Source organism: Petaurus breviceps, unplaced genomic scaffold (assembly GCF_028583685.1).
Source record: "Petaurus breviceps papuanus isolate PSGF00001 unplaced genomic scaffold, PetGlider_PUasm1.0 140, whole genome shotgun sequence".
NCBI lineage: Eukaryota > Metazoa > Chordata > Mammalia > Diprotodontia > Petauridae > Petaurus > Petaurus breviceps.
The window spans coordinates 48,526,522-48,541,688 of NW_027185698.1; the positions used below are offsets into that span (position 1 = coordinate 48,526,522).

A 15,167-nucleotide genomic window follows, 5' to 3' on the forward strand; every position below is an offset into this window, starting at 1 on the left:
TCACCCTCCCCTCAGACCCACTCCCCTCCTCCACTGTCACCTCTCACTCTCCCCTCAGACCCTATCCCCTTTCCCTCCCAGGTCTGGCTTTCTCCTCCTCCCCAGCCCTATTTTCAGCCCTCTCCTGCTCTTAGTTTACCCTAAAATGGTTTCTTTCTGTAAAGTTCTCCAGGCCTTCCCCTTCCTAATGTCTTCTTTTCTGTCTCCCCTTCCTCATGCCGGTCTCATCTCCGGGGACCACTTCCCTTCCTTTTCTTGGTTTCTCTGGGCCTCGCCACCTTCTCCCCCTCCCTCCCTCCCTCAGCCTTGGTCCCGGGGGGCCCAGGCGAGGGGCTACTGCTCCAGGATAATGCTGTATCAGCCGAGATCCGGGCTCTGCTCTCCTCCTATTACAGCGACAGGTGACAGCTGGCCTGGTGGCTGGGAGTGGGTCTGGAGGGAGGGGTGGTACAGAGCCTGTCTGGGACTGAAGCTCTGACGTGTACTCCACCCCCAAATCCCCTCCTGGTGCTATAGCTATTGAACCTCTAGATGACATCGCAGCAGTGACGGACATCCTGGCCAAGCGGGAGGGGCCCCCTCTGGATGTCCCCCCACCCTGGCTGGCATTATTTACTGAGAAGCTGCCCTCCTCCAAGCTCCCAATCCACGCATCCCGAAGTCCCTCTCCACCTCGGGCATGCCCAGGGCCTCGAGCCACTCCCTGGGGCCGGCCCCGTACCCTCTCCCTGGACGCTGCTCCCCGAGGCCGGCCCCCTCTTCCTCCCTGCTCCAGCTCAAGCTCCAGCTCGGGCTCTGGAAGCCCTGCCCCCCGACAGCGGTCCCCTCCAGCCCGGGGCTTCCGGGCCAAAACCCGGCCCTGGCTCCAGTCACCTGTGTGAGGGGTTGTAGGAGGGGGTGCTACTGGAAACAAGGTAATACTGGAAGAGGAAATGCCTTTTGATGTCACTCAATGAGTGATATCAGGGCAGAATCCGTGGTGCCACTGATGAGGGTCTTGGGATGGCTAGCTTGATGCCTGGCTCTAATGTGGTTTTGGTGGGAGTGCGAACCCCTTCCTAACTGTGGAGCCACCACAAGGGGACCTTGTCCACAGCTGGCTAGTGGACCCTGGCTACTTCCTGAGAAAACTGGAACACCCCCCAGCCCAAATGCACTACCCTCCTTGGGCCAAATGAGGTGGGTAGCCCTTGAGGTTCTGGGAGGAGGGAGTCGTAAGCCCAGAAAGGGTTGCCTGCCTGCATCGCTCGCCCCGACTCTGTCATTAAAGTATTTAATACCATGGAGTTGAGCGTGAGTGTCTTGCTGTGGTGGTGGTGGGAAGTCCTGTAGTTACCCCTTTTAAAAAGCAGACAGAGAGGGGTCAGGGGTCCTGTCATACCTTTATATACAACAGTGGGAGGTACCACTTCACAAATGTCAAATGGGAGAGGAAGGCCCCCAGTACAAGAGGGCTCAGAACCTAGGGAAAGCTCTCGTCTCCCTCTTCCCATCTCACGGCTGTCAGGTGGCCCTGCCCTCTCTTCCTCCTCTCCTCATACACAGCTGTATCTTAGGATCTCGGCCAGGTCATAACCAGTCACCGCGAAGGAAGAGCCCCTGGGGTCGCAGAATCGGGCCCCACACACCTGAGTGTCAGTCACACATTCTGAATGGCAGTGTTCCACCTGGGGAAGAGGAAGGGAGGGCTTGTGTGTTCTCTGTGGGGCCCAGAGTGCCAGGACCATTCCCCATTGTGACACTGCCCTGCCTCAATACAGACCTCAATGCAGCCACTGTCTGGATTCCTGCTTAGCTTCCAGATATGCACAAAGGAGTCTTCAGCCCCTGAGAGCAGCTGTAAGAGAGGAGAAATGGAGCTAAGGGGCTAACGGGAAAAACCCCAGTCTGCACACAGGGGATGACCCTGGGGTGATCCCCAGGCAGATGCCTCAGCAGGGGTCCCTACTGAGAATCCTAGAAGGAGATTCTGACACATGGTCACTGATGCTACAGGGCCTGGCTCTCAACTCACCTTGCCAGCCTCAGGTGCCAAGTCGAGGGCACAGATCCCCCGGGCATGAGCATTGATCTGGACGTGCAGGAGCCCCGAGCTGGCTTCGTAGATGCGGATCTGCCCATTCCCATAGCCAGCAGCTACAGTGCCTTGCCACAACTGGACCGAGGGGCAGGGAATCCTGGGGAGATAGAGGCCATTGGGCTGGCCTTCCCAGAGCTCAACTCCCATCTAAAGCCTGACCCACCCTGACCCACCTCCCCTTCTGGAGCCTCCCATACCCATATCCTATGATTCGGGTCAGCAGCTTAAATTCTGCCCCTGACTTCCAAACACACAGAAGGCCTGAGTCATCAGCTGTCACCACATCAGCCACACAGTCCTGAGGGAAGAGAGGCAGCAGGTCAATTCCCAAGGCCACCTCCCATTCGAGGGGCAGGGGAGCATCTGTCAGCCACTGACTGCTGGTCCAGTAGGCTCTGGAGGTGGAAAGAGGGCTGAACATCAGGACTGATATCCAGTCTCCCAGATACGTCACTTTCCCAGCCAGACTCACATCAGTAATACCTACCTTCAGAACCAGAATTTCACTGGATGCCCAAACACCCCTGGAAGGTGGGTGTTATTGTCCCCTTTGAAAAGTAACACCAAGGCCCAGAGAGAGGAAAGGACCTAAGGCCTCTGGGATGAGAACCCAGGTTTCCTGAATTGTAGACAATCAATTTAAAAGTCTTTACTGAGCTTTTCCCTGTCCCCAACCTGAGGTGGGCTCCATCCTGTGCCAGACACTATGTGGGAGACAAAGAAAGGCTAAGCCAAAGTTTTCAAACCTCCAGTTTAAGAACCTCTTGGTCTATATTGGGGGACAGAGATGTCCTATGACAATATAATTAGATGCTAAGTTGCAGTACATTGACAGAAACTGAAAAATAGCCATCTCTGGGAAAGATTTTATAAACTGCCTTATTAGTAAATATGAATTTTTATGGGAAGGTTGGGTGAGAGAGGTGGGACATGAACAGGTCCCTCACCCTTCAACAGGAAGGTTTTGGAGAAGTGAGAGAAAAGATCCTAGAATGACAGCATCAGAAGACATGAAACCCAACCCCTTCACTCTATAGACGGGCAGCCAAGAGCCAGCCTGAGACTGAACCTGCCCAAGGTGCCACAGCTATAGGCTGTTCAGCCAGGAGCAGAACCTGGCTCTGCTGAGGCCTCCTTGTCCAGAGCTCGCTTCATGGAGGGGAAGTGTGGCCTAGCAGAGAGAACACTACATTTAGAGTGAGGGAGGCCTGGCTTCTATCCCAGCTTAGACATTTACTGGCTGATCCTGAGCTCTCTCCTGTGCCTGTTTCCTCATCTGTAAAGAGGAGGTTACACTCCCTGTTTCCCCAGGTTCACCCCAGCTCTAAATTTATGGCCCTGGGATCTTCCCTCCCTACAGAAGGGTCCCTTACCTGGCCCTGAGCAGGCTCCGCTGCAATGTCCATGATTGGCACCCGGTGTTCGTCCAGCTCCTCACTCAGCACAATGTTGGGGCCTTTGGCTGGGACATCAAACACGAGGACCCGGCCAGACCACGTCCCTGAGGCCAGGGCCACAGTGTACCTCAGTGGATATCTCCAACCATGTCTCTCACCCCCTACCCTGGCCTCTCTTACCACTGAACTCACTAATGTGTCCCCTGAATTCCTCCCTCCATACTCGCCCCCAGCCCAGACCCCTTATACATCACCTCCCCAAGGCCTCCTCACCCACACAGATGTAGTGGCCACTGGCAGCAATCCCTCGAGCAAACAGGGCCTGTTCTGAGATAGGAAGGTCATCAGCTGCCCCCCAGAAGAACAGTCAGTGCCCCTCTCTCTTCCCTCCCAGTTCACCTAAACCTCCCAGTCTGCCCTCTGTCCTGAAGTACCTGGCGGGGCATCCCCAGAGTCCAGGGCATGCCAGTACACCATGACAGAGCCATCGGACTCATATATCTGGAGCAGGGGAACAAGAGAAGCAGAACTATGTTGTGGAAACAGGTAAAAAGATTAAGCCATGACTCTTGGGGACGTCAGCCTGTGTGTAAGAGGAGCGAGATATCCCCATGTAGTCAGATACAAGGGTCGGGATGGAGGAGGGGGATGTGGAAGGGACAGAAATGTCCCTTTTCTAGTTCACCTGTATGCCTCTCTGTGAAGTCAACACCAGCAACACCCGGAAAGGCAGGACGCACCAGTAGGCCTGAGGAGAAATCAGAGGAAACATTGACAAGGAACAGGACATGAGTGTGGGCTTAGAAGGAAAGACATCGATGACATCAGCAGGATCAGCAGACACAGCCGACCGGATTAGGACTGGCAGCAAAGACCCTCCTTGGGGAGGGGTGGGCTTCTCCTCTGGCTCAGGTGACTCACCTGCGTGATGAGGGGAAAGCTCAGGCCAGCCCCCTCTTTGGCGTGCAGCTGACGCTGGGACACTGGAAGGCCGTCGGAGGCTGCGCTGAGGAGCTGGACGCTGGACCCGTGGACCAGGGCGAACTGGGTCAGCCCCGGGGCGGGCAGGGGCAGCACGCAAAGATTGTTGTAGATGGCGGCCGGGCAGGACCGGGTGGGCACGGGCCGCTCCTTGCGGAACATCCTGGGGGCAGAGGCGCTGGGAGGGCGGGGAGGGCAACGCAGACTGGACACAACCAATGAGGTGGGGTGGGGGGGAAGGGGAGAAGCATTTCTATATAGCACCATATATAGGCACTGCGCTAAATGCTTTACAGATATTAACTCACTCAATCATTCTCACAACCCTGGGAGGGAGGTGCTGCTGTTGTCCCTAGCTTACAGCTGGGGAAACTGAGGCAGACAAGGGTTGACTTGCCCAGGGTCACACAGCTAGTAGGCATCTGAGGCTGGATTTGAACTGAGGTCACCCTAACACCAGGTCCAGAGTTCTAATTACTGCACCACAAACCTGGGGGTGGGGAGGGTGTCTGGAGGAGACCAGAGACACAGGGGCAAGAGGTCTGCTTGGGGTGTGGCGATTGGGGGGCCTCTGGGACGGGGCTGGGTTAGAAATGAACAGGGGATCCAAGAGGGGAGCAGGAGGGCCGGCATGTTATTCCTCGGTCGGATAAGTGTCTGAACGCCGGGGGTGAAGGAGCTCAAGGGCACTGAGCTTCAGCAGAGGGGCCCGGGCGGAAGGACACGGGCGTTTAACCCAACAGGGCGGGGGAGGGGGCGCTCACACCTGCGCAGTGGGACCGCGGAGGGACACCGAGGCTGAAGGGCTCCGCGAAGACGCAGCACCGGAGCACACCGGGTCGGGGCTTGCAGGAAAGCGACGCGGGAGCGGCAACGGGAGGCTGAGTTAGACTGGAGGAAGGGAAAGGCGGGAGGGAAGATCAGGGCCCACACCCCTCCCACCAGACCCGGTGGTTTCCCCGCCTCCGCTGTACGGGCCACACATCCCACCCAGACCTCCCCCTGCTACCCCTCCGGACCGCCGCAAAGTGCCTTACTCGGCTTGTCAGTCCCCCGCATCCGCCGCCGCCATGGAGACGACGCACGGCGGCGGTGTCTACGTCACGCGCCGGCCGGCCGCGGCTCAGCAGGAGCCCAGGAAGGGGGCGTGTCCGCACCTAGCACCGCCTACGGTTGCCCGGGTGACTGTTAGGCAGCGTCGGTGGGGGCAGTGTAGCGAAGGGAACTGAGGCGGAGGCCGGTGAGGGAAGCTTTAGTCCCACCAGACTTCGGCGGCCGGTTATCCATGGCGCATGAAGGCACGGTGAGCTCTGCAGGCTTCCGGGAGTTTAGGAGCAGCCTAGGGCGTCCGGGTGGGGCCTCAGACCTTCTACAGTGACAAAACGGGGCCAGCCTAGTTGACTTGGAAGAATATTACAAGTAATACAGCGATGAATGCCCGGGGGAGCGTGGGGGAGGCTACTCAGGTGTGACACAGTGGTTAGGATACAGGGATCAGGATAGATTGGAGTTGTGAGAGACCCTCCAGGAGGACCCATCTAATACCTACCCACTTGACAGGCTTGTGAGAACCAAATAAGCTTATAGGGATTACAAAGCTTTACAGAAATGCCGGCTATGGCTATTCTTAGTAATCATTATTCTTCCTACAGAGAGCCGGCAGAGACCGAGGACAGGCCAGGGCCAAGGCGGAGAAGGTTCGGCCCCCTACAGTGCCTGTGCCTCAGATAGAAATTGTGCCTGGCCGTCTGAACGAATCTGAATGGATCTCACTTATGGGCATTGAAGAGGGTGAGGATGTGGTAGGGGATGTCGTGGCAGAACTGCTGGCCCGAGTGATGGATGCTGCCTTCAAGGTCTACCTGACCCAGCAGGTGGGCATGTATTCTACCTTCACCCAAGAGCAGGAATAATTATAACTAATATTTTTGTATTTTCACATATGGCATATGTCATTTGATTCTCATAGCAATCCCAGGAGGTATGTTGGCAACAAGTATTGTTATCACCACTTTAGACATGAGGAAACTAAGGCTCAAATTAAAGGACTTACTCATTATCATACATCTATCATTCAGTAAATGTTTTATTACACATCTAGGAAGTACTAGGATTTCTACCTACATCATTTGACTCCCAAGTTTATTTTTTCAACTATATTTTCTCTCCTCCCCACTTCCAAACCCAGTAATACTCTTTCTTCTGCTTCCCTTTATTCCCCCACAGTGCATTCCATTCACCATCAGCCAGGCCCGAGAAGCCATGTTGCAGATTACTGAGTGGCGATTCCTTGCAAGGGATGAGGGTGAGACAGATGTGGCTGAAGACCCCACATGGGGGGAGGATGAGGAGCCTAGGGCCAGCACCACAGACACCTGGGCTCAAGGCTCCGTGCCTGTACTGCATGCACCTTCCCCTGCTATTCCCCCAGGACTTGAACCCTCCTCCCAACCTGAGGTAATGCCTTCACTACCTTATCTCCCCTTAGTTAATAACCAACTCTGAGCTTCTCCAGCTTCCTCCCATCTAACCTTCCCCCCAAGCAACTCCCCAGATCCTCTCCCAATGGCTAAATCCCTTCCTAGACTACCTTTTTGATGTTGTAGAAATGAATAGTCTAGATACCCCAATGCCATCACTCTCCTGTTTCCTCCCCCCACCAGGGCACTGAGTGTGGGGACCAGCTCCCCTTGCATCAGAAGACTTGGATCTCAGTCCCTGAGGATCAGAGCTTGTCTTTCTGGGAACCTCCTGAGTTGAGGCCCACCCCGGGTCCCCCCCCAACACCAGAACCCTCTTCACAAAGCCCTCAACACTTTATCTTGCCCCACCCCTGTTTAGATTCAGTCCCTCTCCTAAGCAGTTATCCCTCTCTGGATCTTTCTATTTGGGAGAGTTCTCAGTTTTCTTTAGAAATGGCCAGCCCAGTGAGTCCCCATCCTTTTTCAGACATGTCCTTATGGGGAAGTCGTCAGGCATCCCTAACTTCACAATCTGGCTATATTCCATCCCTTTCACAGAGCTCCCAACCCTCTTTCCATCACACTGGGGGTGGGGACAGCTCAAGCCAAGTGGAAGAGACAGGTTTACCTTCTCCCTACTATCTGTCAGTGCCTCTTCCACCATTCCTGGCTAGTCCTCCCTGGGGCCTCCCAAGAGCCCAGCCTGTCCCAGCCCCCGTACCTTCCCTAACTCCCTCATTGCTGCCTGCTGCTTCTGCCAAGTTCATGCGCTTACAGAGGGGGCGGACATATCTAGCATCGGGTCTGGTGTATGACAAGATGGGACGAATTATAGCCATGGATCCACTGGACCCTACACGTTTGCCCCAGCATCAGATTCAGCCTCAGGCCAAAGTTGTGGTCCCTGAGGCAGAGGTCCACCCACTGGAGTCCTACAGGGAACAAAGGAAGCACATAAAATATGGGAACAGGTTCCAATTCCAGCTGCCCGGCCGCCACCGACCCATACCCCATTTCCATCATGGTTTTCCTTTCCCCAGCCCAGGGCTTCCCTTCCCAGCCCCTGGCTTTGAGCTACCCCTCCAGAACCAGCACTTCACTCCTCTGAATCGGTGGTCTAGCATCCAGTGGCCTTGTGGATTAGAGGGGGAAACAGAGCTGCTGCAGATGCAGCCACTGGGTTCAAGTCTGATTCCAGGGATGGGATCAGGACAGATGCCAAGGTCTGATCTGAGTATGCTTCCCCACCATGGTTCAAGAGTCCTTCCAGCCACTTCCCAGCTGATATGGAAACCTTCTCTACTGCTGGACTCAATGAAGCTGAAGCCTCATGTAAGCCTCTGGAATCCAAGCAAAAACACACATCGAAGTGGTTGCATTCCTTCCCACATGGAGAGAAAGCAGACCCTTAGTCCACTGCTTAAGGAGCCTTCTGAGCAGCGACCCATCCAGACCCATGCACTTAACCCTCAGGTCACTGTGGCTCAGCTGCTGAAGGACTCTCCACCCAAAGTTCGGGTCCTTCCCTCTCAGGACACCCTCAGCACCACCCTCCCTGAGGAGTCCTGAATGAAGAAAGACTGTGAGTCCTACCATGACTTTTCAACCCCACACAGCAACACTCTGAAACCCAAATTCCACTATGCCTGTGTTCCTACAATAAATATTTGTGGGGCCCTAAATGTTAGGTTGATGTATCTCTGATCAATATCCCAATAATCCTTCCAAAATCCTTTTGTGTCCAAATGCACTCTAACAAAGACATTTTTCCTCACTCACTGACTTTAGATATCCTCCATTCAGATGGAAGAGCCATTCCTTCCCTGCCAGGGACCCTCTAAATGAATTCTGGTATATAGGGCCTCTTCTCTCAGGGAGAGAGAATATCCAAATTTGAATATATAGAGAGTATACCAGAAATCCTGTGTCCAGTTGTGAATATTAGCAGGTATGTTTATTGTCAGTGATAAAGGATTCTTTTGAAATCACTCCACCACACAGTGTATCATTCCTGTGTGCTGTGAAATGAGTTCTGAAGGAGACACCCACCACTGCTTTTCCACACACATAAGGTGCCTGAAGACTGAGAGGAGAAAAACCCACACTCATATGAACCCCCCAGACAGAGTCAGAGGCACCTCTGACATTGGGAAACCCTATTTCTGACAAGGAATAAAAAACTTAGTTGGAAAATCCCTCCGAGGCAATCCACAAAAATCAAGGCAAGAGTACCCTTAACATTCCTATTAGGGGATGTTAAAGGACATTCAGCTTTTACTTGAAGACCTCTAGGGAGGGGAGAAACCACTGACTCATTCCACTTTACAATTATCTCAGCTGATCCTCACCACAACCCTGGGAAATGGGGCTAGGATTATCCCCATTTTACAGATAAGGAAACCAAGAGAGAACAAGGTGAAGTGACTTGCCCAGGGTCACACAGCTAGGAAGTATCTGAGGGCTGGTTAGAAATCAGGGCTCCCTGACTCCCCTCCTGGCACTGTAACATTTAGTTGCCACTGGGATCAAGGTCTCTTCCCCACATAAAGTGACCAGGGAAGAGGAGACTTGGGGTGAAACCGAGTCATCTTGTTACTTGGAGGAGAGATTAGTTTCCTTCTGTTTGGCAACCGAGAGGCTCCAATTCTGAATCTAAAGTCCCAGACCCCTTGGGTAAAATGAGGATTCCCCTCTGCACTGCTGTCTCCATTTTAAGGATGAGGAAACAGGGCCCCAGAGGGAAAGACTGAGAAATCTCTGGAATGCTGGAGCTGACTCGAGACTCCTGGGAGGGTCTGGTTTCCAGGATCACAACACCACAAAGGCTCTGGCTCATCCAGAGATTTTAATTCTTCTGAAACAGTCAACGGTGGCCCTCCACTCACCTTCCCCAGCCCAGAGGCTTGGCTTCTCCAGGTGAAATGCACGGGGACAAGGGTGTTTGGGGGCTCAGCCCAGGGCTCCTTCCCCCTTCCTTCTCTGGTCTCGGCAGGCCAGCCCACTGCAGGGAGGTGTAGGTTGCAGAGGAGCAAGGTCTTTTGCACATTGGTCCCAAGACGGCCAGCAGAGACAAGGTCGACAGCGGGAGAGGGTCCCCAGAGGCACAGCACTGGGCTACAAAGTGGTTCACCTGCTTCCTCTTCTTGCTCTGCCTCCCGAGGCTCCCGCTGTTTCTTGGCCCGGGCCTCGGCAATATGTTCGGCCAGGTCCTCTAGACTCCTCCTCCGGGCCTCAGACACCGGGGTTCACTGCTCCAGGAATCCTGACTACTGCTCCTGGTCCTGCTGGCCAGGGTCCCGATGCTGGGTCGTGACTAGAGGGGCAGTACCGATCTTGGCCACCAGTCCAGCCTCCTCGGGCAGCAGCAGCAGCAGCAGCGGCAGGCCAAGGCGCGTTCTGCCAGGGTCCCCGAGCCAGACTGCCCACGGGCCGGCCACCCATGCCTAGCCACTCCCGCAGCATCCGCACGGACTCGGCGCCCGACACCACTCCACCACCAGCATAGCGCCAGCTGGGACTCCGAAACTGTTTTGTATGCTGTGATACAGATGGCAATTGCCATTCAAAGTCTTTTTTTTTTTTTTTTAAAGCAATGGGGTTAAGTAACTTGCTCAAGGTTACACGGCCAGTTATTTCTGGGTGTGGTGCTAAGTATCTGAGCCCGGATTTGATCCCCAGGTCATCCCACACTGGAGCCAGTGCTCTTACTTGCTGAACCACCTGGCCACCCCTAAGCAATTGGGGTTAAGTAACTTGCTAAGGTTACACGGCCAGGTGTTTCTGGGTGGGTGCTAAGTTTCTGAGCCCGGATTCGATCCCCAGGTCATCCTGACACTGGAGCCAGTGTTCTTACTTGGTGTGCTACTTGGCTGCCCCTTCAAAGTCTTTCTTAACAGGGTTGAAAGTTCTCGTCTTTGCCTAGGCTATAAATTTTCCATTAAGCAACACAAGTAGCTGGCATATGGGGTTTACCCCACACCACCCCCACCCTCAAAATGTATGAGTCCTAACAAGGTGCAAACCAATGTAAATTTTCCGAATGTCCCTATAATTGTAGGGCTCAGGCCACCCATCCATCCAGTTGGATGTGGATGGCCAAACTGTGATTCCCCTCCAGCAGACATGCCATCTCTCTCAGGGATGAGACTGACCAGGATTCCCCCTGTGGAAGCCTTGAAGTGCCCACCAGAAATTACACACCAAAGCCCCCTCCTAGTTGCAGCCTGCTAGAAGGGGACCCTTATCAGGGTCCCTGGAAACTACCTAATAGGCCATAATAGTGAGGGAATGTTTCACCTGTGTTGCTAGAATCATGCCCCAGATTCAGGTCTGTTTATGTTTGTATCCAGGGCTTTCTTTGCTCGGTAATCAAGGCTTTACTAGAAATGGCATTAACGGGGCATTACACTCCTCCTTGGAACCACACTCTGTTTGTTAGCAACACCTAGGTCTATAAAAATGCATCTTACAGAAGACTCGATGCTGTCTTCCCTACTGGGGAGGCCAGTTAATAAACACTCCTATCAAATTATAATTGGCTTTGCTGTCATGTCTATTTCATTTGTCCATTTCACTTAGAGGCCCCACTGAGATTGCCTTTGGCACCGACTGACAGCTGGACCAGGCTCCCTGGAGGGATGGGAAGGCAATTCGCACTAGGGGTGTGACCACAGAGAGATGCTCCTCCCCCAGGCTTGTATTGCTTTCCTGATCGAACCAGGAACCTGAGTCCTTCCCAAATTCTTTCAATTTGATCCAAGAGTGTTCTTTTAGGTGCGTACTCATGAAGTGTAAAAGTGCCTAGGGGGTGATCGAGAGACGTTCCTCGGCCCCACTTAGAGTAGGTGACTAAGCTGGACTGGTGGTTACAGCCCCTACTGGCCTCCAAGGTCAGGACGCTGACAGAGTGCCTTTTCTCTATATATTAACTTTAATTGTCTACTTTAATTCTACCCTTTCTTTATATGTTTTGTGTGTCGGTCACTAAGCGTTGCTGAATTTTTGTCTGGCTCTGTAACCTTAATTAAAAGACAGCTGGACCGGAGCCCAGGAAAGCAATTCAACCCTAGGAGGCAGCCGCTGAGAGATGCTCCTCAGCCCCAGGCTTGTATTGCTTTCTTGAGCGGACCAGGAACATGAGTCCTTCTCAACCTGAGTCCTTCTTGCCCCGAGTCTCAGCCCAGGGAGCCATTGCTAAAGATCAAAAGCTCAGTCTCCTGCCCACTCCCTGTCTCCTGACAACCACCCCATCAGGGCTCTTCCCCCTCCACCCCCAGGATCTGACCAGCCTACCTGGGACAACTGCCAACAGTTGCCCCAGGTGTTTGGTTGCTCCACCTGGGATCCCCAAAGGGAGGGAGTGAACTTTCAAAATCCAAAAATCTCAGTGCAAGGGGCCACCAGAGAGACAAAAATGCCACCGGAGTGTATTCTGTGTGTTGTGTTGTTTTGTGTGTATTCTGTCTGTCTCTAACTTTCGTTTTGTCTCTGCCTGCATTTCTTTCGGTCTCTGTAACTTTAATATCCTGTCTGTGGGATTGTGTAAAGAAATTTCTAAATCTGCCACCCTGTGAGATTAAAAAAAAAAGCAGCCAAAAGAATGCTGTATCTGAGCTAGAAAGATTGATAGTCTCTTAAAGACAGGTAGTTGGCAGAATACCATTTCTCCCAAATTTATATTCCCAAAAGTTGGGAATATAAATCCAGGTAATTGAATTAATTCTGGTTACTATTTGGCACTACAAAAACTGAAGTTTAAGGTCACCAGATTGGTTACTCAATTGTTTTTATTTCCAAGTTCAAAATTAAAACTATGATTGTTACTGGTAAACAGTTGTATTATCTATGTTATTATGAGAAGCAGTTTCTCTTAAAATCTTGAAGTAGATCTGAAATTTTAAAGGAATGAACACCTGAGAAAAGTTTATTTGAGCAAAAGGTCAAAAAGAAAAATCCACTAAGATTCTACTCCCCTTAGTCCTACCTCTGACAAGGCTAAGGGCTACAGTGCCGTCTCACTGTGATCCAACTCTGACCAGATTAGTGCCACAGTGACAAGTTAAAACTGCTAAGATTCTCTTCCCTGTGGTCCCAGTTCTTCTTAGCTAGGGCTACAGAGCCCTCCCCTGTCATCCAGCTCTGATGGAGCTGAGGAGACAGTAAGAGGTTTGAACCATTAAGATTTTTTTCTCCCTGTTGTCCTGGCTATAACTGAGCTAGGGCTAGAGTGAAGTTAATTTGAGTTAACTTCCTCCAAAAAGAAAAAGGGGGAAAGGTACAGTAGCTACATAGGAGCTACACAGGCTTGTCATCTGCCTACCTGAAAGGTTAAATCCCTGGAATAGAACATTTTTTTCTGAATGACATGGGAAGTTAGATAAGGGAAAAGAAGCTTGTAAAACAAAAGTACAAATACAAGTTAATCATTATCCCATATACTAAGCCTGGGATACATCTGAGCTACTAAAGTGTGTGTTAGATCTGAGCTATTTAGCCTAAAATTATATTCTTTCCACAGCCTAAATAGTTTAGTAAAAGGGTACTTGGCCTAGCCCACACTAGAAATAGCTTTAGATCCCCAGGTACCCTGAAGTCCATCCCTCTAAGTTAGCAGAGCCTGAAATTTTTACTTCAAGTTTCCCAAACCCTCTCCTCAATGCTCCAGGCTATAAATTTCCTGGCACTCCCCAGTTGAGCACTGCCCTTTTTCTCCCAAATCGACCACTCCATAACCAGGGTCTGCTACAGGAAGCTGTACCATGAAGCCCCAACTTCAGTAACATCTAAGAGGTTTCTCCCTTGCTGCAAATAATCACTTTGCTTGTTCCAGTGCCAAGGAATTAAAGGAGGTTGCTAAGGACTCCTGGAAAACAATGGAGCAGGGAGAAAACACCCCAGAATATAGAGAAAAAAGAGAAAAACCAGAGAGGTACAGCTAAGAGAAAGATGAAAGAGAGAAAATCAGAAAAGTGAGAAAAAGCTTGTCAGTGAGAAACAGTGTGTTCCAAACTCTGTACTGACTGGTTGTGTGACAACCCTGAGTCTCAATTCATCTATAAAGTGGGGAGATGAGAAAAAGAGAGGAGAAAATGAGGTCAGAAGTCAACTAGCCTCTTCACTTGGTAAGATCAATCATTCTTATATGTAATTTGGGAATGCAATTAATGTCATCTCGAAGTTTATACTATTGTTGTATTTCTACACTATATATTGTAAAACCTGAGTGAGGAGAAAATTGTGTAAGACCAGTAGTGTTACTTTAAATATGTATATCTATTTAGAAAAACTTGTAAAACCATTAACTAATCTATTTTGGGCTACTCTTTTAATGCTAAAACCTATAATTGTTAATTGATTACTGTATGTGGAAAGGAGGAAATTAATTGGATGAAAATTTGTCTGACTAGTTCTGCCCATTCAGAGCAGTCTCTCCTGCTTACAATTCATATAAATTTTCCTTATGTTGTAAAACTGTCAAATCCCCTAGAAACTATCTCCAGGCAAGGTCATTCTGCCTGAGAAAGGAACTTTGTTTCAGTCATGTAGTTTTTAAATGAACCTAACTTGTTAAGAAGTTGCAAAGATTAAAAAGGATTTCTATAAATTGGCTTTTATATTTTAGAAGGATGGTAAAAGGAATTCCTTACATTACAAGATCTGATACATTTTTATTGCTTATTGCAACCCTATGAGAATAGAAATAATTATAACTGGCTCTAACCTGTATTTGGTGAAGCTTGTTGTTTAAGGTAAAAAGCACTTGAGACCATAACTAAATTTTATTTTGAGTCTGAATTTGGGTATAGTTGTCTGCATTAAATCAGTGTCTGAGAGAAAATGCCACTAGTTACTCAGAGGAATGTGATCCTGTACTGTCAACAGGTGGAAGTCTACATTTGGTAACGGCCAAAGGGACAATCTTAGCCTCTGTCTGGGATGGGATCCCTCCTGGCTCAATTTACCTATGAGGTTCCTTTGAAAAGGAATGTTTCCCACCTATTCCTGAGTCTAGCTATGAAATGAACAGATGCTGCATGAGATGGAATATCTGTAACTGTACCTGAATTTACACAGAGCCAAGGATGTTTTCTCCTGGAACATTTGGAATGTCATATGTCCCTGCTTTTTCCTTCTATAACAGGTCCCTATGCTCAGAGCAAGTAATCAGTAAAAGATATGAGCTCTTTTATGTTAGCTTATTGGAAAATCTAATATTATTTTTCATCTAGAATTAAAACATGTACAGAA

The 15,167-nt window shown here is 50.8% G+C and overlaps 4 protein-coding genes across 12 annotated transcripts in view; 2 read left to right on the forward strand and 2 right to left on the reverse strand.

Moving 5' to 3' along the window:
* Window positions 1-1,284, forward strand: part of RTKN (rhotekin) — a 16,652-nt gene extending 15,368 nt beyond the window's left edge. For 4 of the 7 annotated variants that reach the window (XM_069071899.1, XM_069071914.1, XM_069071906.1 and 1 more), the window contains one exon: window positions 517-1,284. In XM_069071899.1, coding sequence (XP_068928000.1) covers window positions 517-881 — 365 coding nt within the window. In that variant the 3' untranslated portion in view covers window positions 882-1,284. Of the gene's footprint in view, window positions 1-304; window positions 406-516 lie in introns of those variants that run through there. The other 3 variants (XM_069071944.1, XM_069071953.1, XM_069071934.1) reach the window with 2 other exon arrangements.
* A 79-nt stretch (window positions 1,285-1,363) lies between these two features.
* On the reverse strand, window positions 1,364-5,593 carry WDR54 (WD repeat domain 54). Of its 3 annotated transcripts, none has more exons than XM_069072008.1 (11): window positions 5,496-5,593; window positions 5,225-5,349; window positions 4,399-4,621; window positions 4,163-4,225; window positions 3,912-3,978; window positions 3,751-3,804; window positions 3,454-3,581; window positions 2,278-2,378; window positions 2,015-2,177; window positions 1,763-1,837; window positions 1,364-1,667 (listed from the first exon to the last, which is right to left on the reverse strand). In XM_069072008.1, exons 3-11 carry the CDS (start codon window positions 4,618-4,620, stop codon window positions 1,536-1,538), a joined length of 1,005 nt encoding a protein of 334 aa, XP_068928109.1. In that variant the 5' UTR covers window position 4,621; window positions 5,225-5,349; window positions 5,496-5,593; the 3' UTR covers window positions 1,364-1,535. The 3 variants fall into 3 exon arrangements, with proteins under 3 accessions (XP_068928109.1, XP_068928090.1, XP_068928099.1); XM_069071989.1 differs by having other exon boundaries at window positions 4,399-4,663; XM_069071998.1 differs by lacking the exon at window positions 5,496-5,593 and having other exon boundaries at window positions 4,399-4,663; window positions 5,225-5,488.
* A 40-nt stretch (window positions 5,594-5,633) lies between these two features.
* CUNH2orf81 (chromosome unknown C2orf81 homolog) lies at window positions 5,634-8,853 on the forward strand. Its single transcript, XM_069071889.1, has 4 exons — window positions 5,634-5,761; window positions 6,111-6,332; window positions 6,685-6,915; window positions 7,122-8,853. The coding sequence occupies exons 1-4, from the start codon at window positions 5,744-5,746 to the stop codon at window positions 8,487-8,489; spliced, it is 1,839 nt and encodes a 612-aa protein (XP_068927990.1). The 5' UTR covers window positions 5,634-5,743; the 3' UTR covers window positions 8,490-8,853.
* A 522-nt stretch (window positions 8,854-9,375) lies between these two features.
* On the reverse strand, window positions 9,376-12,111 carry TSEN34 (tRNA splicing endonuclease subunit 34). Its single transcript, XM_069073339.1, is given in 6 exon segments — window positions 9,376-9,937; window positions 9,939-9,999; window positions 10,002-10,041; window positions 10,043-10,313; window positions 10,315-10,645; window positions 12,072-12,111. Coding segments are annotated over 6 exon segments (879 nt in total). The 3' UTR covers window positions 9,376-9,801.
* Between the last annotated feature and the right edge of the window lie 3,056 nt (window positions 12,112-15,167).

Excerpts from the sequence above, each read along its gene's own strand:
- WDR54 (XM_069072008.1), bottom strand. The coding sequence starts at position 4,620 with ATGTTCCGCAAGGAGCGGCCCGTGCCCACCCGGTCCTGCCCGGCCGCC. Across the intron at positions 3,582-3,750 it reads TGGCCACTACATCTGTGTGG|GGACGTGGTCTGGCCGGGTC; the intron begins GTGAGGAGGCCT and ends CCCTGGCCTCAG. Across the intron at positions 2,178-2,277 it reads ACCCGAATCATAGGATATGG|GATTCCCTGCCCCTCGGTCC; the intron begins GTATGGGAGGCT and ends CTATCTCCCCAG.
- CUNH2orf81 (XM_069071889.1), top strand. Across the intron at positions 6,333-6,684 it reads AGGTCTACCTGACCCAGCAG|TGCATTCCATTCACCATCAG; the intron begins GTGGGCATGTAT and ends ATTCCCCCACAG. Across the intron at positions 6,916-7,121 it reads AACCCTCCTCCCAACCTGAG|GGCACTGAGTGTGGGGACCA; the intron begins GTAATGCCTTCA and ends TCCCCCCACCAG.